At 48.3% G+C, this 22595-nt stretch overlaps 1 protein-coding gene across 4 annotated transcripts in view; it reads right to left on the bottom strand.

Annotated features, from left to right (window-relative positions):
- Afap1 (actin filament associated protein 1) overlaps positions 1–20449 on the bottom strand; it is a 111804-nt gene extending 91355 nt beyond the window's left edge. For 3 of the 4 annotated variants that reach the window (XM_059275757.1, XM_059275759.1, XM_059275760.1), the window contains exons 1-2: positions 20277–20449; positions 6953–7190 (exon numbers count right to left, since the gene is read on the bottom strand). In XM_059275757.1, coding sequence (XP_059131740.1) covers positions 6953–6986 — 34 coding nt within the window. In that variant the 5' untranslated portion in view covers positions 6987–7190; positions 20277–20449. The remainder of the gene's footprint in view (positions 1–6952; positions 7191–20276) is intronic. The other variant, XM_059275758.1, reaches the window with a different exon arrangement.
- Between the last annotated feature and the right edge of the window lie 2146 nt (positions 20450–22595).

The raw sequence follows: 22595 nt of genomic DNA, 5'->3' as shown, positions 1-22595 counted from the left end.
GTAGCAAAATTACAGTTATGAAGTAGTAACAAAATAATTTTATGGTTGAGGTTCACAGCATTAGGAAGGTTAAGAACCACTGGCTTACAGCAATACCTGTTTTGGCTCTAAGAATTTGGGGCCCTAGGAATTTCAGGCCAAATTCCAGTCCTATTCCAAGCTCCACCAGGACCCTAGGCCGGCAGCTTCTGTGAGCCATAGGAAAACCATGTAGAAAGGAGGAGGAGGCCTGTCCTGTCCTTCTCACAGAACTCCTTGGGGCAGGAGATAAGATCTTGGGTTTTAAAAGTCTGTAAGAAATCACCATTGCCATTAATAGCAACAGGGTGAGATGAGATCAGAGCATTTTCCTCCCCAACAAAGGAAAGTAGCATGTAACCATGCACGTAGCCAAGCATGGTGGTCTATAAGAAGCCTGGGTGACGCCAACACCCACCTCCTCCCATTGATTTATCCCTCCAAGTGCTCACTCAGAAATGAGGGTTCAATGGAAGAGGCATCTTTTTCTGATGGTTTTGATGTTATAAGAAGCAGATGGTTATAGCGCATTTTCAGCATGGGGTGCACTTAGAGTTCATCAGAGCCACAGATAAACAAGAGGCACTGGGTCCCTCCCCTGTGTTTGGCGGCTGCTTGTCTCAGGACTCTGAGGATGGAAAGGTACAACTGACTGAGCCCAGGATCAGAGGAGTCGTGAGCCCCACGTTATTCATAAGATAAGGCTGTGTTCTGAGCCAATAGGATGGAGAATCTGGGGCTAGGGCAAGTCCGGCCTGTGGAGGAAGAGGCAGGACTTGCACCATATCAGCACACTGGCCATTTTTGCCCTTTTCTCTCAGCTGATTTCTCTTTCTGCAGAATGGTGTACTAAAAATTGCTTCATTTCACGAGTCTCTTAAATTTGTTATTATTTCCCACAATGTCACCCAAACTTAGCACACAGTGAAGCAATTAGATGTTTTCCACCATTAAATGCTTTAGTTAGCCTGTGCACATGCTCTTAGCAAAGGTCAAAGATGTCACATGATGGCATTAAATTTCCTGAGCACAACCCAGAGAAATACAGGGCTGGAATCCTTAAAAAAAAAATCTACCAAAAAAAAAAAAAAAAAGACATAGTGACTTCACTTCCGATGCACTGGGTGTAAGCTGCCACAGTGTGCCTCTCCTTTCCAGACAACCCCATTCAACTGCCCTCTTCAGAACACTCCTAACAGACACCAGGCACCTCAGTGCAACTGCATACCACCAACACCTGCCTCCGGCTCACTGAAGATGATCTCGCCCTGACACAGGCTGCCAAGTTCGGGAAGTAAATGCAGAAAACAATTCTCTGGCTATCATGTCCTTTGTCCTCTCCTGAGGGGGACAGACATGAGTCTCAGTCAAAACAAAACAAAAACACACAGAGAGCTCTGGAAAGATGGCTCAATACTAAAGGGCATTTGCTGCTCTTGCAGAGGACTCAGGTTCAGTTCCCAGCACCCACACCTGGAGGCTCACAACCATCTGTAACTCCAGTTCCAGGAGAACTGATAACCTCTTCAGGCTTCCACAGTGTCTTAGTGAGGATTTCCGTTGCTGTGATAAAACAGTGACCAAAAGCAACTTGGGGAGGAAAGGGTTTATTTCAGCTTACATGTCCTGATCACAGTCCTTCATGGGGAGGAAGTCAGGGCAGGGCAGGCACTCAGGGCAAGAGACAGGAGCTGATGCACAGGTCATGGAGGTGTGCTGCTTACTGGCTTGCTCTTTCACCAATAGCCTCTCCTGCGCTCTCTTCACGAACTCCTTCATGAACACACAATGTTCCAGGATTCATGGTTGTGGTGATTTAAAGAGGAATGGCCCCCATAGGTTCATAAATTTGAATGCTCGGTCATTAGGGAGTGGTGCTACTTGATAGGGATTAGAAGGTGTGGCCTTGTTGGAGGAAGTGTGTCACTGAGGGTGGGCTTTGAAGTTTCAAATGCTCAAGCCAATCCCAGCATCTCTCTTTCTTCCTGACACCTGCCCAATCAGATGTAGAATTTTCAGTTACCTCTCCAGCACCATGTCTGCCTGCATGTCACCATGCTTCCCACCATGACGATAATGGACTAAGCCTCTGAAACTGTAAACACGCCCCAATTAATATTTTCCTTTATAAGACTAGCCAGGTGGCACACATCTTTAATCCTAGCACTCAGGAGGCAGAGGCAGGCAGATCTGGTCATCCTGGTCTACAAAGCGAGTTCCAGGACAGGCTCCAAACCTACACAGAGGAACCCTGTCTCACTCAGACCCCCCCCCAAAAAAAAGAGTTATCATGGTCATGGTGTCTCTTCACAGAAATATAACATCAACAAAGACATTAGTCAAGGAGCTCACAGCACATAGTTCAGGAGAAGAAAGCAAAGCAATGAACCAAATGTCAGGCTGCTCACTCATGAAGGTTAAAATCAGCTTTTAGTAGCAATTGCCCAATTATAAAATCCTTCAGATATATTTGTTTAAAAATTCAAGTATTCTAGAGTACAATATTTTAGTAGTAAACCAAGCTACCAGCTAAAATTTAAAATAAAAATACGGTTCAAGAGCTAAGGATGTGTTATCTTTAACAAGTTTATTTCCTCTGACCTGTTTGGTTTTATCGCCAACTTTACACAACCTAGAGTCACCTAGGAAGAAGGAACCTCATTGATTGCCTCAATCCAATTGGTTTATTGTTGTGTCTGGGAGAGGCTGTCTTGGTTTGAGATGGATATGGGAGGGCCCAGCACACTGTGGGTAGCACCACCCCTAGGCAGGTGTGTCTGGGCTGTGTAAGAAAGGAAGCTGATTGTGAGCCAGTGAGCGAGCTAGCAGGCAGCATTCCTCCACGCTTCCTGTTCTAGGTTCCTGCCTGCGCTCCTACCCTGACTTCCCTCAGTGATGGACTTGAACCTGGAAGCGTAAGCCAAACAAACCCTTTTCTTCCTCAGGTTGCTTTGGCTCCTGGTGTTCATCACAGCAACAGAAAGAAAACTAAAACAAATTCTCAGTATTTATGTTGGAAAATGACAAGGATGAGTAGGGTGGTGGGGCCACGACACCCTCACTGAGTGCTTCCGGGGCTGGCACTGAGTTGAGTGGTTTATACACATTTGCAGGAAAGGCCTCAGACAAGCCTGTTGGACAGCCACGGCCCGTTACCCATTTCATAGATGAAGCAATGAGGTGTAGACAAGCTTAAACCTAAAATTACACGGCATTTGGCGAGGCTGAGGACCAGTGCTTGCTAAGGCAGTACTGTTGTTTATAAACTGTCCCACACAGTGCTGGGGGGACAGGAGTGCAGTAAACATCTGCTGAGCACTTCATACTCAGGGCTATCCTGCACCATTGAAGTGGGATGCATGGTGGTCCTGCAAAATGAACAACTTTCTCCTCTGTGGAAAGAGGGGAGAGGGGTCAGAACAGAGTGAAAGTCAGTGAGTGTGCTCAGAGAAGATTCCAGCAGAATAGAGTGGTAAGCTGTTCCCACGTTGTCTGCATAATGCTGGCATCACTTGAGGCAAGGAACAGCTGGGGAAAGGCAGTAGCAATGCCTTTACCTGTGACACCAGCTCACCTCAGACCAAGTGTTCTCAGCCTCTGGTATACACAGGAACCATCTAGAGACCCTAAAAGCAACAGCTCCCTACACTCCACATTCAAAGATTCTACCTCCCCTGGCCTGCCATATAGGCAAGAGTGCTTTTCTCAGAAACCCCCAGATGAAGCCAGGGTTACAAGCCCTCATCCCAGGCGCTCACACACTTGGCCCAGCTCAACATGCTCATTGAGATTCTGAGCACTAGAGAATGGCTCAGACAAGGCAGCCTCATGAGTGTTTGCTCTCTTCTTTGGGATAAAGAAACCAGGGTCTTCGATTTATTCCAGTCCAAACCAAATAAACTCGCAGGTGAAGAGAGATTTGAGTGTAGGCTTCTACACAAAATACTTCCTGTTGCTCCCTGCCAGAAGCCTGGGGACTAACTGAGCCTGAGGAATTCTGAGAGGAAATTCATGTCTGAACCACAGGGAAAGTACACTGCCTACACACATCCCAAAGCACAGCAACAGTTCAGATCTACGTGTTAAACAGGGTGGATATGGAGGGCAGAGCGGCACAAAACGAGACAGCTCTGCTCACTCTACTCCCTCGGTGTGAGTCCTGGCTCTGGTCTGAGCCCCGGGGACAGACAAAGGAGGGCACAAAACAGAAATGCTGATGGTACTGTAGCTGCAGAGTCTAACTCAGAACAGAGGGGCTACTGAAGGAATTCCAGCCACCGACCAGGAAGTAAGTGAGGAGTCACTTTCTCCGTTCTTAGGAGATGGAAAGGGAAGTGGACACACACACACACACACACACACACACACACACACACACACACACACACACACCAGCTGAGGGAACATTTAAGGTGTTTCACACCTGCATGTGTTCCACAAATAATAATGCAAGCCTTCATTTCTTGCAAACCTCACACCTTCTCCTGCATCACTAATCTTTCTAGAGGCCCTTTGCTGTCAGGGACTGCCACAGATGAGGCCTGGGCTGGCTAAGACATGTATTAATATAAGAAGAGAGGGCTCTGGTGTCCCCCTGGATGCCACCCCACCCCACCCCCTGGCACCTGTGTTCCCTTCAGTTCTCAGCCTCTTGGCTGACCCAGCATTCCCCGGAAAGCTAACAAGCTGGCAGCCCTGTCACTGACTGCTCTGAGGCCACAAAAGCCACAAAGCACTGAGCTGACATGATCCATCTGCCTCTCACAGTCTTCTACTTGTCATGCGGGTCACTCTGTGAGCAGACTGGCTGAGGAAGGCTTTGGCAGGTTACCAGAAATTGACTCCTCTCTCCTGTCCTCCTTCCTAGGAGTGCAGACTGCCTGGAGAGCAGGGAGATTGAGAGGGCCTTTATCTGCAAGGCACAATGTGCATGCCTGCCCCGCCCCACTCGAGGCACCCCACCACACACAGGCTGTACTGTGGGGCAGGTGTCTGAGGTCAGTGCAGCTTGCCACGAAGACCTAAGTGGGCTGTCTCAGGCTGGACTTCACCCAGGGGGTCACAGGCAAGACCACCTCGTACCTTTCAGGTCTTCAGGCAGTGATGTGCTTTCTTCAAGTTCCGGGAAAGTTGTTTACACAGCTGTATTCCCCATAGATGCGGTGCCTTACAGGCTGCAGAGCAGTGTCACGGTGTATCTCACCTGCTGTTCCTGTGATCTCAAGGGACACACTGCTTCATTAGCTCCAGTTTCATTGAGAACAAAACCAAGAGGATGAGAAAGGGCTCAGCAGTTAAGAGCACTTCCTGCTCTTGTAGAAGACCCAAGTTTGGTTCCCAGCACCCACATGCGACATCTCACAACTGCTTGGAACTCTGGCTCCAGGGGGACCCAACACCCTCTTCTTACCTCTGAAGACTTTGCACTCACATGCAATAACCTCCCCCCCACACACACACACACATAGTTTAAAATAAAATAAAAACACCAAATTCACAAAAATTCAGTGAGTTTTCCAAGAATACCCCCTCTTGTTAGAAGCAAGACATAAAGATCTTTTGACTCTAGAGCCAATACTTTGTGCCACACAATCCCTGTGGGGCTGGGAGTCTTTCCTGACTTTAAAACTGCAAACAGAAATCTCTCACAGCTTCCTCACAGAAAGCAATTTATGAATTTCCAACTGTATTTGGAAAAGTTCATAACTTTCCAAGGTTCCTTCCTTTGTGTCTTAGACAGACTGTCCTAACGCAGTGGGGTGGGGGGTGGGGGACGACTGTGAGGTTTTTGCTGAGGTAGAGAGACAAAAAGTGGCATCAGCTGTCACAGCCACATGCATCCCTAAAAAGATGTATTTGAGGAAAGGTAACACGAAGTCCAATCAAACACAGACATGAGAAGGGGGAGAAAAAACAATGCGGCTTCTGGTGAGATGGCTGAGAGGTGAAAAGCACATACTGTTCTTAAAGAGGACCTGAGTTCCGTTCCCAGCACCCATGTCAGGTCACTCATAACCACCTTTAACTCCAGCTCCAGGGCATCTGACAGCTCTGGCCTCCTCAGACAACATACTCACATGCACATACACACTTACATGTGCACACGTGTGCGCACACACACACACACACACACACACGCACACACACGCACACACACACACGTGCATGATTGAAACTAAATCATCTTTAAAAAAAAAAAAAGAGTGCCAGAGGTTTGAAAGACAGGAGGACTCGACCCGTCTCCCATCCACCACGCACACGGACCACGGTTGTTTTGTCTCACCATTGCCCTTGAATGGTATCCAGATGCTTCCAGAATAAAACTACTGTGCATACACATGAACAGGTTTTGAGTGACCATATCTTTTCTTCTCTGAGATAAATGGCCTCAAGTGCAGCTGCCCATTCACACAACTCCCGATTTCGCTTTCAAGGAGACTGCCAACATGTCTCTGGAGAGCCGCCCCACTTTCCTTTCCTACCAGCACCTGTGACCCAACTTCACACAGCATTTACTATTACTATTTTTTATTTTAGTGATAGCTAACTGTGGAGAGTTTTGGTATTGTTGTTGTGGGTTTTGTTTTTCTGAAGTTTTAAACCCAGAGCCTCACACGTACTAGGCAAGGACTCTCCCACTGAGACATATCCCCAGCCCACGATGGTTGTCTTTTGTGTGCTTACTGGTTACCTGCACATCCTCTTTGGTGAACTATCTCTCTATTTTTTGTTTTTATTTTTTTACATTTTCTAATTGAATGGTTTGTTTCACTGTTGAATTTTGGGGATTCTTTATGTACTAGATATACTAATCCTCTATTCAATATACTATTTGCATTTTTTTCTTCCAGGATGTATCTGCCCTTGTATTCTCTTAACAAACATGTGTATTTATTAGGGTTTAATTTCCCACTTAATCCACAGAAGTCATCACCATGAGCTGCTTCCAGAAGGTTGTGTCTCTGCATTACACACTGTGCAGCTGAACCCTGAACATTTGGTCAGGTGCTTCACACTCTCTAAAGATAGAGCGGCTTGGTGTCAACATCAAAGAAGAAAAGGTCAGAGGAAGGCAGTGACCAGTACGCAGTTCTCTCCTGTCAGGTGTGATGTGCATATTTCACTCCAGCCTGCCTCCAAATGCTGGTACCTCACAGTCAGTCAAGCCCCACCTGCATGGGTGAAAGAGTCCATTTGGGATCAAGACCTATCAGATTCCACCCTTCTGTGTTTCGTCTACTGTGCTACTTGTGGACCATGGGGCTGGGAAGTTCCTTTAACCACAAGGGTATACTGTCTCATTGCTATCAGGATAAATGCCCCTTGCCTCAGGTGGACTGGAAGCCTGGCAGGGAGGATGACAAGGCAGGGTGATTGTGTCAGTGTCTTAGTTAAGAGCAGTTTGTGTCTTAACTGGAGCCACACAGAAGCTTCCACACTTTCTGTTCAGATAATCAGCAAAGAAGAGCATACAAAACAGCCAAATGGTTGTTTGATTTTAATTCAAGGAAAAAAAAGTGTTTTTTAAAGCATGGGAAGAGATGGTTTGGGAGGAGAGAGAGTGGGTTGAGGGACAACTGCCTTCACAACACCCGTCCATGACTTCTTGATCACCAATCACCCATCCTACCATGGCAGGACCTCCTCACAACCAACTTCACCTACCTAGGCCACCTCTTTGACAGTGTGCAAAAATCAGCAACACCTTGACATAGGCTATGTGGTTTGGACAGGAGAGCCGCAGACAATTTCCTCCAGGAAACCACAGCACAAAAGTGACCCACGGAGGAGGCTCCAGCTACTGTAAATACTCAGTAGCAAAAACTGATGTCATGCATTTCATACAGGGGCTGCCCCATGAAGCCTGCAGGGCAAGCGGTGGCCACTAGTACAGGCAGGGTAAATCGCAATGTTTCAGAAAGACTTCTCAGAGCTGGGGAGCCCCAGGCACTGGTCTGCATGCACTGACAGGTGTCTCAGCCCTACTGTCTAGTTATCAGATGTGCATTTTCAAGTCTGTACCTAATGTTTTTTTATTTTTTTTTAATTCTCTAAATCTGAAATTACCTTTTAGAAAAAAAAAAAAATGTTTGCACTCTAGAAGAGAAGATGGGAAACAGCTCATTCAGTAACCATGAAAGCAGGAGGACAGGACACAGCTCCATCTCCAGCAACAACATAAAAGAGCCAGGTGATGGCACACTCTTAAAATCCCAGCACATGGGGGTAGAGCCAGGAGGATCCTTGGGGCTCAAAGGCCAGACAGACTGGCCAAGTCAGTGGGCTCCAGGTTCAATGAGAGACCTGGTCTCCAAAGATAAATTGAAAGGCTTCTAAGAAACACCTGGGGTTGACCTCTGATCTCCACATGTACACGCATGCACACACACACATACACACACACACACACACACACACACACACACACACACACACACACACCTAAATTCACCAGTTATTGACCCATCAGGGCAATATATTCGTTTCACAGCAGCATTCAGGAGGCAAACAAGTTCTGAAATTATAAGACAAACTCAGGTCCTAGTCTAACACACACTACAAGACCCATAAAATTATTGTGTTCTCTAATTTTCCACCTATAACATGGCAAAGAATAAAACATTTGGTCAAGGGATAGGAAACAGGCAGTCCCACATTCTGAGAATAAAACAGAACCTGATAAAGGGAATCTGCCCGTGCCAATCAAAATTGTGCATGTGTGCATCCTTGGATTCCACCCCTAGGAATTCAGTCCACAGACATAGCCATTAATTCATGAGAACTAGGAGCAGCATAGCACAGCCTCTTATTCCAGAAGAATGGGAATGACCTTTCCAGGGATGGTCCAGGGAGACCATGCAACTCTACAGTAACACAATGAATGAACACACTCCTCCACGGATGCTCAGCTGAATATAGCCTCCTGGATGCATTCAAAAGGAAGCAGCAAGGATTCCAGAGCAGCCCAGAAAGGCCTTGAGACTGCTGCTACGCTGCTTAGAGTCAAGGCATTTGACACAAGAGTCAGTGCTTTATCATAATGACAGAATCTAATACTGCCTCACAGGCAGAAGCACTACACTAGTCCAGCTCACAGGTAAGTGCTGTCCAAAGAGGCACAGTTGAAGGCTTAAGGACGCGGCACGCTCAGAGGCAGCTCTGACTGGGACATCACAGAGCAATGTTGAATGGTGGTAAAGGCATGAACGGTGATAAAGGATGAAAGGGCAGAAGCAGCACATGCCAGGACAGGGGCACTGAAAAGCACGAGCCACTAAGTGCTTTAGAAAAAGGTTGAAGCTACTGGCTTGACTATGAGTTGATGATGGTGACTAAGAAGCTGAATGCTAACTTGGAGTCTACACCCAGATTATGAGCCTTGAAGCAGGCTTGCAACTCTACCCTGCACCTCAACAGTGGAAAAGACTGAGGGATGCTAGACACACACACACACACACACATCACGTATGACTTAGCTGTAGATCATCAATAGGAAAAGAGAAGACAGGAAGCTGTCTGATGCAGAGAGCCTGGTTTCACTCTGCCATCTTTATAGACAAAAGAATGTAAAGCTGTATCTATTTTTAGGGCACTATCAATATTCTAGAACCGTGTCTATATCTGTCTACCAGCTGCCATAACAAAATCTCACACTCCGGGTGGCTGAACAACAGAAATATATTTCTCAGCATCTGGAAGCCTGGATGTATGGAGGCAAAGAATGCTCTCTTGAGTCTCTTCCCATCAGGGAACCGACCTCATCAGAAACGCCTCCCCATCTCATCTAGCCCGTGATTAGCAGAGCCCCCACCTGCTAGTAACATTCACTACACTGGCGTTAGGGATTCATCATTAGCATGGGAGAGAGCACAAGGGCCAGTTCCCTCCTTTCAATAATGCCTAAAAAAAAAAAAAAAAAAAAAGGAATAAAAAAAATAATGTGCCTGTAAGTGAACAACACACTGATCCCTTTATTATCTGATGACATACAAGAGCCAATCAATGATAAATGTCTGAGAAGATTTGGAGTCAGAGATAAATGAAATGTCAGCCTGGCATGGTAGCACATGCCCACTACACCCCCACTTGGGAAGTAGAGACAGGAATATCAGGAATAAGGCCAGCTTGGGCTACAAAATAAGCTAGAGGCCATCCTGGGTTCTACAAGACCCTGACTCAAACAAAAAAAGAAGTTAGTCACAAACCAATATCACTACCGGCCACACAATTGCCTTCTCGTAATTCCACTGTGTCAGAGTGTCTATGTTCTTTTTTAAATTATTTTATTTTCATTTTTATGTGTATGAGATTTTGCCTGTGTAGCAATTTGAATGAGAAATGTCCCCTGAAATAGTCTTGGGCATTTGAACACCTGGTCCTCAGTTGGTGGCACTGTTTGGGATCATTAAGTGGAACAGCCTTGCTGGAGGAAGTATGTCACTGAAAGCGGGTTTTGAGATCTAAAGCCTCATGCCTCTTCCAGTTCACACTTTGCTTCACTCTTGCAGTTGAAGACGTGAGCTGTCAGCCTCCTACTCCAGCCCCCATTCCTGCCACTTAGTGCCACATTTCCCTACTATAATAGTTTCTTATCCCTCTGGAACTTTAAGTCCAAACAAACATTGTCTTCTATAACATTGGTTCTCAACTTGTGGGTCGTGACCACTTTGGGTTGAATGATCCTTTCATAGGGGTCACATATCAGATATCTTGCCTATCAGACATTTACACCAGGATTCATAACAGGGGCAAAATCACAGTTATGAAGTAGCAATGAAAATAATTTTATGGCTGAGGTCACCACAACACGAGGGACTGTATTAAAGGGTCGCAGCATTAGGAAGATTGAGAAGCGCTGTTCTGTAAGTTGCCTTGTTCATGGTGCTTTATCACAGCAATGGAAAGTACTAAAACTGCCTGCATGGTTTGTCTGTGTGTCATGTTTGTGCCTGGTACTGGCAGGGGCCGGAAGAGGATACTGGGTCCCCTAGAAGCAGAGTTACAGAGGGTTGCAAGTGCATCATGTGTGTGCTGGGAACTGAACTCCAGCCTCTGCAGGAGCAGCAAGTGCTCTTCACCACTAAGCTGTCTCGCCAGCCCCGCAGAACACTGTGTTCTGTTTCCAGCATCACTGAGTCCCAGTTGACAGACACATCAGGAAGAACCCTTCCAAGTCACACACTTCACAGAAATCTTTGTAACAACAACGAAAGTCAGCAAAGGAGTTGCACTGAGGAGCGGACCATACTAAGGCTGACACATAAAAATTTAAAAGTGCAGACATTTTACATGCAAATAGAAAATAAAGTAGCTTTTAAGGAACCTGACTGTATCTTTGAAGCCAGGATGGTATGTGTGTGTATGCCTGTGCGTGTGCCTGTGCGTGTACATGTGTACGCATATACCACATATCTTCCCCCTACGAGGACTATAGGAGTTTTTGAAATTTAAAACATAATGGTAAACATTTCACACAAGGATCTAGAGGAAAAGTTGAGAAGATCTTCCTAAAAAGGAATTCACAGTGCTCCAAGGACTCCTTGGGCGCAGCTGCCTCCCTGTTATCCCCAGACATCTACAGCAGGCGAGCTCGAGCTTGGCAAGTCCATTGTTGGGGCATTTGTAGAGGTTCCATCATGGAGGCTGACTAGTTACAGCACTGGTCATTGCTGAGCAGCTCAGCCTCTAGCCCGTGCTCCCCAGAGGCTGGGGGTGGGGCTGAGATTCTCCACCCTCATCCTGCCCCGAAGCTCCTGGCAGCCAGCCCTGAGCCTGAAGCCGCCAATCTCCCTGTTATGCAATCCTATCGCTCCAGTAATGCCAAGGGCCTTGGATGCTCCGGGCACTGAGATGGGGTATTAGAAGAAGATGTTCCTATCACCTCCATCGCTCAGAACCAAGAACCAAAACAAGATCCAAGTCCGGATTTCTTACTCCATAGAACTATACTTAGGAGGATGCGGGGCAAAGAAGTAGGCATCGGGGGTTGGGGACATAGGGGGTAGCCCCAACCCTCCCCTTCCAGGGTCACATTCTCACATGCTCTCCTCCTCTCTCTCTGCTCCCACTCCCTGCTTCTCTCCTCCCTCTCCTCTCTCCGCTGTCCCCCTTCTTCTCTTCTCCTCTCTCCCTTCTGCCTCTCCTCTCTTTCCCTGCCCTGCTCTGCTAAAACATTCAAAGCGATAGCCCCTAGGGATCAGAGCTGGGGTGGACAAGGGTAGGGTTGACTGCTATGTTTTTGTTTTAAGCTTTGAAGAACTTTTGACTCTTAAAACTGTGCGCTTGTGTAACTGTGTTTAAAATGGGTATTTGATGTTTAAACAAAAATCTGAGACTTGACCGACAAGATGATAGTACTAAGTGTGCATTCCTAAACTTTAGGGAGCCCAGCCACTTTGAAGACATGTGGAAAGCTGTAAATCCTCTCCCAGGAAACACACGCCCACACGCAAAACATCTGCACAGGAGTTCAGGGCATTCCTCAGTCCATGAAGCTTGGGTTCTATCTTAAAATTAAAGGGTCTGGGCTCTTTTTATTATTGCTATTCTTTTTTTTCTTCCTTACAGAGGTGAGGGTGAGACCCAGGGCATCGTGTACCCTAGGCAAGCATTGCACTGCTGAGCTACACCCCAGCCCAGATTCCGGTTGATTCTGGTTCCTCCTAAAATTCCTTTCAGAGCAGAGCTGTCCTTTACTACACAGAGACAGGAGTGGGCAAGGAACTGGATATATGAGAAACAATCAAAAGGGCCATGCTTGGTCTTACACTTGGTGGTCCTCTCGAGTGCCCCCTTGCCCAGAGACACACTGACTCCCTCCCATTAAGGAGACCCAGGCATTATTTACCGGGCTTCCCTTCCACCTTGAAACAGCGGACATGCCGACCGACCCTTGGAGTGTGACCGACAGCTGAGCTGACTAAGCTGAGTCCATTCCAGAAACAAGGGTCCTCCATCTAAACCGCAAGCAGGCAAGGTCCCAAATTCCCCACCTGGGTGTTTCTTCCAACAGAATCTCTCTAAGGACTTCTTGGCAAAACTCCGATCTCAGCAGGCCACATCAGTGCTCCAAAACAAACCCAAGCTGAACATGGCTGATCTATCTCCAATACTGTAAACCTCCACAGAAAGTCAGAACAATATGTCTTTGTTTTCAAAACAGGGTCTCCCTATGTAACCTGGCCTCAAACTCTCAATGTAGCCCAGGGGGCCTGGAACTCACGACATCCTGCCTCTGCCTCCAGGGTAAAAAGCCTTGCTACAAAAGCCTGACAACCCGAGTTTGATCCTCAGATCCCAGCATGGGAAGGGCAAACCAACTCCGGAAAGTTGTCCTCATGCATACACAGACACAGATACAGACACACACACACACACACACACACACACACACACACACACATACACTCATACATACAAACACAATGGAATCTCTGTGTCCTTGACAATTTGTTTAAAGTGTTGGTGCCTCAGTTTACATGTCTGTGAATGGTGAGTAACAAAGCAATCTTACAGGCTGCTGCAGTCAGAGGACCAGGAGACTTCAGTGGTCTAACTGCTACAGTCACCCATGCCCAAACCCTGGAAACTGTGACTGTCACAATACAAGGCAAACGGACTCTTCCTGGATTATCTAGGTGGTCAATCTAAACACATCAGCCTTCAAATCGACTTTGGAACTTTCTCTGGGTAGAAGACCAATGTGCATAAGGAATATCACACATCTTTGACAGGAAGCCACAGTCTGATCTGAAGGTCACATGTGGCAGGGAAGGAAGGAAGGAAGGAAGGAAGGAAGGAAGGAAGGAAGGAAGGAAGGAAGGAAGGGCTTTTCAGAGCTGGCGGGAGAAATGGGAACCTACTCCTATGGTTTCAAGAAACACCTAAGGGCCAACAACACACTGAGCTCCAGCAACTCTTGTGGGGCTGAGCAGCGCTACCCTGCCAACTTCTGCAGGAACAGTGTGAGACTGTGTGTGTGTGTGTGTTAGTTGACGTGGTTAACTGTGTGGTAGTCAGAGCAGCAACAGGAAACTAATCCAGTGATATCAGTTGTGAAATAACTAGAGCATCCAGCAGTGTGGTATTCAGTAACTTCCTTAAAGCTAGAGGCAGGGCTGGGGGCTAGGATTTCATTTAACAGCAAAGCACTTGCCTAGCAAGCCCAAAGTCCTGGGTTCAGCTTCAGGCACACACACACACACACACACACACACACACACACACACACACACCACAAAAGGGAGGAATGGCAATATTCCACCCAGAACAACAAATCTCAGTCTTCCCTATCATCACAGATTTCTGGAATTCTGATTTGCCTAGAGCATTACAAACTTTAAGTTTCCCATAATGCACTGCCTTTCCTTTACCCTGTAAGTCCAGCATTACCAGTGTTCCTGGGAAATTGAAGCATCAATCCCCATAGGAAACGCTGGCCGTGCTCTGCTGGAGTCCAGGTCTGCTCTCCTGCTGAACTGAACCTGGTTCTTCCTGTCTGAATGACTGGTCGCAGTACTGAGCCCCAGCACTGTGCTTCCACACACCGCAGAAATTCTGTGTGTCTGTTGATGCCACACAGGATGGTGTATGTTAATATTTGCATTTTTAAACAGAAATATTTGAAGCCCACTGCTGAGTTTGTGAGCCTCTGTGTTCTCCTGTTGCAACACTAGATTCCCAAAAGTGTTCATTTGAAGTCGGTGAAGAAATGGGGACAGGCCCCACAGCTGGGCCTCAGACACTGTATGCCTTCCAAGATGGCTTGCTCCAAGCAAACCTGTTACAAGAGCTGGACTCACCCTGGCACTTGCTCCTCACTAGTGGGATACTGAGTTGCAACAAGTGGCTACTTTCCTGGCCTTGGCCTTTGACTGCCCTGACCTTTGCCTTCCCCAGTCTCCAGTAAGGTCCCTTAGGAACCAAAACATCAAGAAATAAATCAGAGGGGCAGTGGTGGCTCAGGCCTTTAATCCCAGCACTCGGGAAGCAGAGACAGGCAGATCTCTGTGAGTTCGAGGCCAGCCTGGTCTACAGAGCGAGATCCAGGAAAGGCGCAAAGCTACACAGAGAAACCCTGTCTCGAAAAAAAGAAAGGAAGGGAGGGAGGGGGGAAGGAGGGAAGGAGGGAGGGAGGGAGGGAGGGAAAAAAAGAAGGAAGGAAGAAGGAAAGAAGGAAAGAAGGAAGGAAGGAAGGAAGGAAGGAAGGAAGGAAGGAAGGAAGGAAGGAAGGAAGAAATCAGCCATTAAAAGAAGATGCTTGTAAACCAGGTGGTGGTACACGCCTTTAACCTCAGCACTTGGAAGGCAGAGGCAAGCGGATCTCTTGAGTTCTCTGTCAACCAGGCCTATAGAGTGAGTTCCAAGACAGTCAGGACTACACAGAGAAGCCCTGTTTCAACAAAGAAAGAAAGAAGAAAGAAAGAAAAAGAAAGAAAGAAAGAAAGAAAGGAGGGAGGGAGGGAGGGAGGGAAGAAAAAGAAAGAAATGTGCTTGTAGAAACAATCAAAGCTCAGCCTCTCTCTCTCTCTCTCTCTCTCTCTCTCTCTCTCTCTCTCTCTCTCACACACACACACACACACACACACACACACGTTTTCATATGAGCCATATAAAATTGGAATTCAATCTTGATGATTTCCTCAAAATGTCTCTCAAATGGTACTGATCATTCAGGATGTAAAACAATGCTAAGCTAAGTTTCCTGACACCGCATCTAGGACACTGCATGTACAGAAAAGCAGAGGAATTCAATCCTTAGTGCAGCATACTTTTATAACTTTGGCAACGTAGTATTCTACAACCTTAAAATATCCTTTATATGTATAATTGCATTGAATCTTCCGAATAATCCAAATAAACTCCTTGTTGTTTGTTTATTTTTAAGGCATTACTAAGACCTAATGCACTTGCACAGATCAAGGAACTGAAGCTGAGAGAACCTGACTGTAAAAGCCTTGTTAGGGCCGAAATCTAACTTAAGTCTCCTCCTGGAGAACTACAGGAAGCTATCCTTAACACCACTGACATCTACATCCTGTCAACACACAGGAAGTTTCTGGGACCAACTACAATAACAGACACCGGAACCTAATGATGGAAAAGGTAACCCGGGAAACTCTGGGTGGTAGTGACTTAGACATACAGTCTGAGAAAAATCACTCCTCCGCTGTTATGTGAGGGATATATGGTGATTACAGAGGTATCAAACTACAGAAAAAGGGAAGTGACATCACGGTTTAAAACCCTCCTGGCAGCCCCAGAAATCTCCCAGACATTGTGTGGACAGATGGCACCTAACCCACGTGGTATGTTCAGGTGATGGGTGAACATGGGCAAAGGACAATAACGAAACAGTCAAAATCTACCCCTGTCCCTGCACAATCTCTCCACAGAGACCCCTATCGCTTTCTCTGTACAGAAATCAAGGCGGCTGTGAATGGAAAGTACTCATTGCAATGGGCCTCAGAAGGCTAGAGTTAAGCTAAATATTAAAAAAGGAAGAAAGAAAAGAAAACCACAGAGAAAATCCAGTGGACTTTAAAGACGCCTCATAAAGTAAACTTGCCCAGCACAGCAAATCATGTGGAGTACTGAGCAGATCAAAGAAATTCAAATTAAAAGGAGATATGTATCCTGAGTAAATGTTGCAGTGAGGAGCATCACCCTTGGACAGAATTGCCATGATTACTTTCAATCCCTGTCATTGTCTAAACAGCAGAGAGAACTATGTCCTCTCTATAGACCGACACCAAGCCAGAAGAAACACTGCACATTGAATTCCCACCTCACCACATAGACACACGAACTAGCATTGAAGGGCTGGTTTCTGCTCCTTAGAACCCCTTCGTCATTTGATCTTACATGCATTAGGATCAAATGAGGTTTTCAACATCTAGACAGAGCTCGGGATATCCACTCAGGGTACTCTCAAAATTCCATTTGTTTCAGAGTCTCCCAAATACAATCTCAGCTATAAATTGGGACCTGGAAATGCACACAGTTGGCAGACTTCATATGACAACAGACGAGCAGATGCTCTAGGAAACAGAGCTGCACCCCACGACTTCATTAAGGGGGGAATGTGATACAGTGAAGATGCCAACAAAACACGAGAATAAAGGGTTTGCAGAGGGCTGGAGTGATGCTGGGGAGGAGAGTGGAGCAGTGACTGAGAGGCGGCAGCTCATGGTCAGCGGTGCTTGCTGCTCTTCCGGTGGACAGAATTTGGTTTCCAGCACCCACATCAGGAGGCTCACATCTGCCTGCAATTCCAGATCCAGGGGATCTGATGCCCTCTTCTGACCTCCGAAAACATTCCAGCATGTGCACACACACACACAGAAGTGTATGTGTGTAAGTCTTTAAAAAGGCCAAAAATAAAATAAAATTTAATTTTAATTTTTAAAAAAGTATGCAAGACAATACCAAAAAGTGCAAGCTTCCATCACCTTAGAAAATCCATCACCTTAAAGTGCAAGACACCCAACACCTTAAAAAATTATTTTTATTTATTTTACTTAATGTTTCTGGGCGTTTTGCCTCTGTGTGTCTGTGTGCCACATGCATGCAGTGCCCACAGAGGCCAGAGATGGCGTTGGATACCCTAGAGCTAGACCATGTGGGTATAGGGACTCACCTCACACCCAGTCCTCTGCAAGAGCAGCCAGCACCCTTGACCATGAGCCTCTCTTGGCCCTTGTACAACCTTTGTAAAAAGAAACTGGAAAGCAAGGAAGTAACTTGCTCTTTAGACTACATTTTTCAAATAGCTCCTTTATTTATACCTTTGCCATAGGCCAACTTCCCTCTGCTATATTTGGTTAAAAGAATGAAGGGTTTAAGGGCCAAGAATGTTCTTAAAAGTTGTCTAGTTTAAGCCCCTTAAAGGTGAGAAGGCTAAAACATAAAGAAGAAACTACCCAGGAACAGACAGTAAATCAACTTCAGGGCCAAAATTAGACTCAATAAACCTGTTCAAGTACTCTACACCATAAAACAAACCCCAGTCAGACAGGAAAAAAAAAAAATTTAAACGACTTTGGAGAGTCAAGGCTTTGTAGCTTTAAAACAACATGAAAATACCTGGATTCGTGGTGTAGACAAAGGGCCTCTCATTTGGCCCCACCTCCTGCCTGCTCTGGGTACAAACCGGGTCTGTGTCTATCAGAGCATGTTGCAAGCTATGCCAGGAAACCACTTTTGGTCCAAACTCACAATGTCCCTTTAGTTCACAGGCTAGGTCCTGAAGGACAGGACTAACGCAGGAAGTCTCAGAGAGAAAGTACTGAGAGGCAGGGGCTGACTGCAGCTGAGCACCCAGAGATGAGCTGGTAGAAGGGTAGAGGCAGGTGAGAGCAGAGACTAAGTGTGACTCTTATAAGGAGACCATGATGGTTAGCAGCTCAGTTTTGCATTGTGCCCCTGCTGTTAGACATGGGTTATCTTTAAGAATACATTGCAGGTTGCTTATTGAAACTTCTTGCTCCAACTGCCACCTGCCCTCTACACCCTAGAAAACCATTGTCCTGATTTCAACACACACACACGCTCACACACACACACACACACACTCACACACACTCACACTCACACACACACACAAATCATCCCTGAGACGTGACAAACGGATTTTAAAGCACTGGAAGAATCGGTAACTAATGAATGGTTTCCACTTTAGTTAGTAGCTGAGGAGGGCCCAGCCTGAGGGGCAGCATCCTAGACCTCACCCCAGGGCTGCCTTCATAAATCTGATCTCCAACTGTAACTGCTTTGGCCTGGTTCCCTGGGTGTGGGTTTTCTTGATTCAAACACACTCTGCAGCCCGCCAAGTTCTTGGGAGAGTTTCCTCCACTTGCCAGGCGCTGGCTGGGAGCTACAAAGTCAACTCTGGCTTTCCAGACTTTTTTTTTTTTCCCTTCCCAACGGAAGAAATCAAGAAGCAGAGGGCAGAGAGGCGCTACTCCCTCCAATCAGCAGGGCTCCTGGGTCGCCAAGCCTAGGGCTGGAGTAAAGAAACTCCAAGGCTGGACTCGCGGCTCCCAGCACAGTGACAGCCCCATCCCAGGACCCTCAGGGTGAAGGACAGGGATCCGTGGGCAGGTTACTCGGGAGCCCGCTGCAGCAGCGTGTCTCTCCCCACCCACCCCACCCCCGGCCCCCACCATTGTCCCCCCCCCACCCCGCGGCGCTTCAGCTCACTGGGCAAGGACAATACCAATACATTGAAGACCCGGTGGCCATGGTCCACTTTAGGCCAACTGCGCCCAGCACGCACAGGGCTTGGCTCCTATCACCGAAACACCAGTGTCCAGTGCGCACCCAAAAGCAGGGGCTGGGACTGGGTGGGCAAAGCCTGGGCGGACAAGCCATGGGACACAGGAAAGACCTCCACACACTAGCGGGGGGACCAGGATCCCACGCGTGCGTGTCCACGCTGTCACCCTCAATGACACACGAAGAATCAGTCGTATCAATACAGGACAGAAACAGCCTTCCCCATCCACAAGCTTCCCCATACACTAAGTCCACGTAGTTACCTCCGGAGCCACCCATCACATAGGGGACTAGGAAGGAGAGGCCTCACACAAGAGTCCCTCCCAAGTCCCTCTCGGTGACAGTCAACCAGCTCTACACATGGGAGCCCTGGGTGCCACCCGGCAGCGAGACAATGCCAGGGCGCATGGACTCGCGAGTACTCAGGTCCATCTGGTCTAGTCCCCTAGGGGTCCCTGTCCCTCTGAAGCGCGAGGCAGCTGCCACAACCCCGGCAGCTCACGCTCTGACCGACTTTGGCCGACCGCCGAGCCAGAGACCACAGTTCAGCCTAGCGACTGCCCTGAGTCCGAAGACGTGGTCTGCCCCTTTAGGTCTCCGATGCCAGGATTTTTGCCCAGTCCCTAAAAAACCACCCCTGGCCGCCGACCCTGCCCAGCCTTATCTGAGGACCCTACAGGGCCTCGGGGACCCAACCTGGCCCTGGGGACTCTGTCCTGTCCAGGGACCCTATTTGGCCCCGGAGACCCTGTGTAGTCCTGTATAGGGACCTTGCCCTGTCCGGAGACGTTGCCCTGTCAGGAGACCCTGGTCAGCCCTGTCTAGCACCCTGAAGGGCCTCGGGGACCCTACCCGTCCATGAAGACCCTACCTAGTCCTGTCTAGGGACCTTGCCCGGTCTGGGGCGCCCTGCCTGGGGACCTTGACGAGGGACACCCTGGGACACCTGGCTCCTTTTGGGTTCAAAGCCGCCGCCGCCTCACCTCAGGATCTAGTGGCTCGTGCGCTCAGGGCGGCCGAGAGGAGCGCAGCCCGCGGAGAGCCGGCTGCCTCAACAATGGAGCCCGGGGCGGGGCCCTGCGCGGCTCAGTGCTCGCCTCCCTGTCGGAGCCCGGCGCAGAGACAGCCGGTGCGAGCTGTGGCCGGAGGACTCTGCGCAGGCGCGCTAGGCCCCGCCCACTGCCAGAGCCCCGCCCCTCTGAGCCTCTAGACCCCGCCCTCTAGCCAATAAAGAAGGAGCTACGCAGAGTGGGCGGGGCCTTGAGGAACAAAGAGAGGTTGGGCGGGGCCGCGAGTCAGGGCCAGCGTCCAGGACCCTTCGCTGACCTGCTTTTGCCGCTGGACTCAGCGCCCACGTGGACTCGGCTCAGCTGCGTTCAGTGCTCATCCCAAACCTAGAATTCTGGTTTCTAAAGCTGAGAGCCAGAGACAGGCCTGCTTGACAGAAAGGAAAACTGAGGCTCAGGGAGCAAGATCTCCTGTCATTGGTATTACGATCCTCATAGCTTTGTCATCTTCTGATCACTCAGCAAACATTTTGAAGGGTGTCGATATCGTTAAGAGTGGAAAGAAAGCGAACTTGGGTCCTCCCTTTAGGAGCTGTGCCAAGCAGGTCCGTTTCTTTGCCATGCTTCAAGAGCCCAGCGTTAATCTCGTCCCTTCCCTTCAGAGCTTTGGGTTTTGCAATCCCTTGCCAGGCATGACCCCTCTCCACTTACCATCCCCATTTACCCATGTCTTTAAAACTCGCGTAAGCCTTAAAGGATTCTTCTGGAAGGTATCCCTAAAACATCGTGGGTTTCCCTCTACCTCACAAACTCCAGGATTTCCCCTCTGCCTCTGACACACAGCAGGGCTACCAGGGCTGCAACCAGCGTCCTTCTCTTGGTAGGATACACTGATCAGGAGCCCCTTCCACATACATGGTCACTGCGATCCAATCCAGCCAGCAGTGACCTCCACCAGACACCAGCTGGACTGCACAAAAAATCAAAACCGCTTACTGCCAAAACAGCTTCCCCTATTTGGTGAGCTGCCTCTTCAGAATACAGGAGTCCAGGTAGAGCCTCAGTCCTCCTGTCCGACTCCACCAATCAACAGGTGATCTGCTTACCAGGCCCTGGGGCCTCTAAGTACAGTCCCTTCTGAGAAAAGAAAAGCTATCCTTGGGGATGGGTTTGATTGGTGTGGTAGGTGCTAACTGTCAATTTGATGGGACGACCTGTGAAGGGTTTATTTCATCTCTGGGCATACCTGTACCAAGATATGGTTGAGGTGGGAAGACCGACACTAAATGTGGGTAGCACCACTCACTGGGCTCGGGTCCTGGAGAGAACTGTCTGAGCTCAGGTATTCATTAGCCTCTGCTTCCTGATGGTGGGTATGATGTGACCAGATGCCTCTGTGACTTCCCCACAGCGACGGGCTGAACCCTCCAGCTGTGGACCCAAACAAGCCTATCTTCCCTAGATTGCTTTTGTCTGGATATTTTGTCACAGCACTAGAAAAATAACTGTGACACTTGGGGACAGCCTCCTGCTATAAGGGCCTGGGCTGGGACAGAGCAGCAAAGTGCTGAATTGTTAGGCTCAAGAATGGGGGCAGCTATGTTTGGGAACAACGGGGTGGCGGGGTGGGGGATAAAGGGAGTTGAGGGAGGGGAAGAGAGGGCAGGGTGGCCGTGAGACAGGAAAGGTGGCTGTTATGGCCTGGAACATTTTAAGTGTGGGAATGTCTACAGCCAGTCAACCCAGTCTGTGTTAGCCTATCATCCTGTCATCAAGAGGTGTTCTGTCCTCCAGTGGCTTCAGGCCTGCTTTGTGTGAGCTGACAGGAGTCTAGGGAGGGTGGGGGTGGGGGTGCTGGTTCAGGCTGGAGTCAAGAAAGGGTTGGCTATGAAGGAGTCCTCCAGAACGTCGCGCACTACTTTGTCTGAAGTTGAAGCAGTGCAACCTAAGTTTCAGAATGACTCTTTCTAAGAGGACAGATGGGGTTGACATCTGCACAGGTTTCTGGCCAGCTCACTCCACAGCAATACAATGCAGATGTGGACCGTGCCCCAGGCTCCAAACCTAAGTGCAGATATTTCCTTCTAGAGTGGGTCACAGTTCATGCAAAATGCCTTTACTCATTTCTGTTTGAGCCCTCTGCACTGACTCTGGTCTGTGCCGTACTGAGGGTGGAGGGCGTTAATTAATCTCTGTCCTGGCTCTGGGAGCAGGTCACCTCTTTCTCCTTCATGCTCAGGCTCCCTCCTTCACAACCCGAGCCAGGGACAAGAAGGCCTCTGAGGCCCCGCCCAT

This window comes from Peromyscus eremicus, chromosome 10 (assembly GCF_949786415.1).
Source record: "Peromyscus eremicus chromosome 10, PerEre_H2_v1, whole genome shotgun sequence".
Classification (NCBI taxonomy): Eukaryota; Metazoa; Chordata; class Mammalia; order Rodentia; family Cricetidae; genus Peromyscus; species Peromyscus eremicus.
Note: the sequence above shows the minus strand (reverse complement) of the source record. Positions and strands in the feature narration are given on the sequence as shown.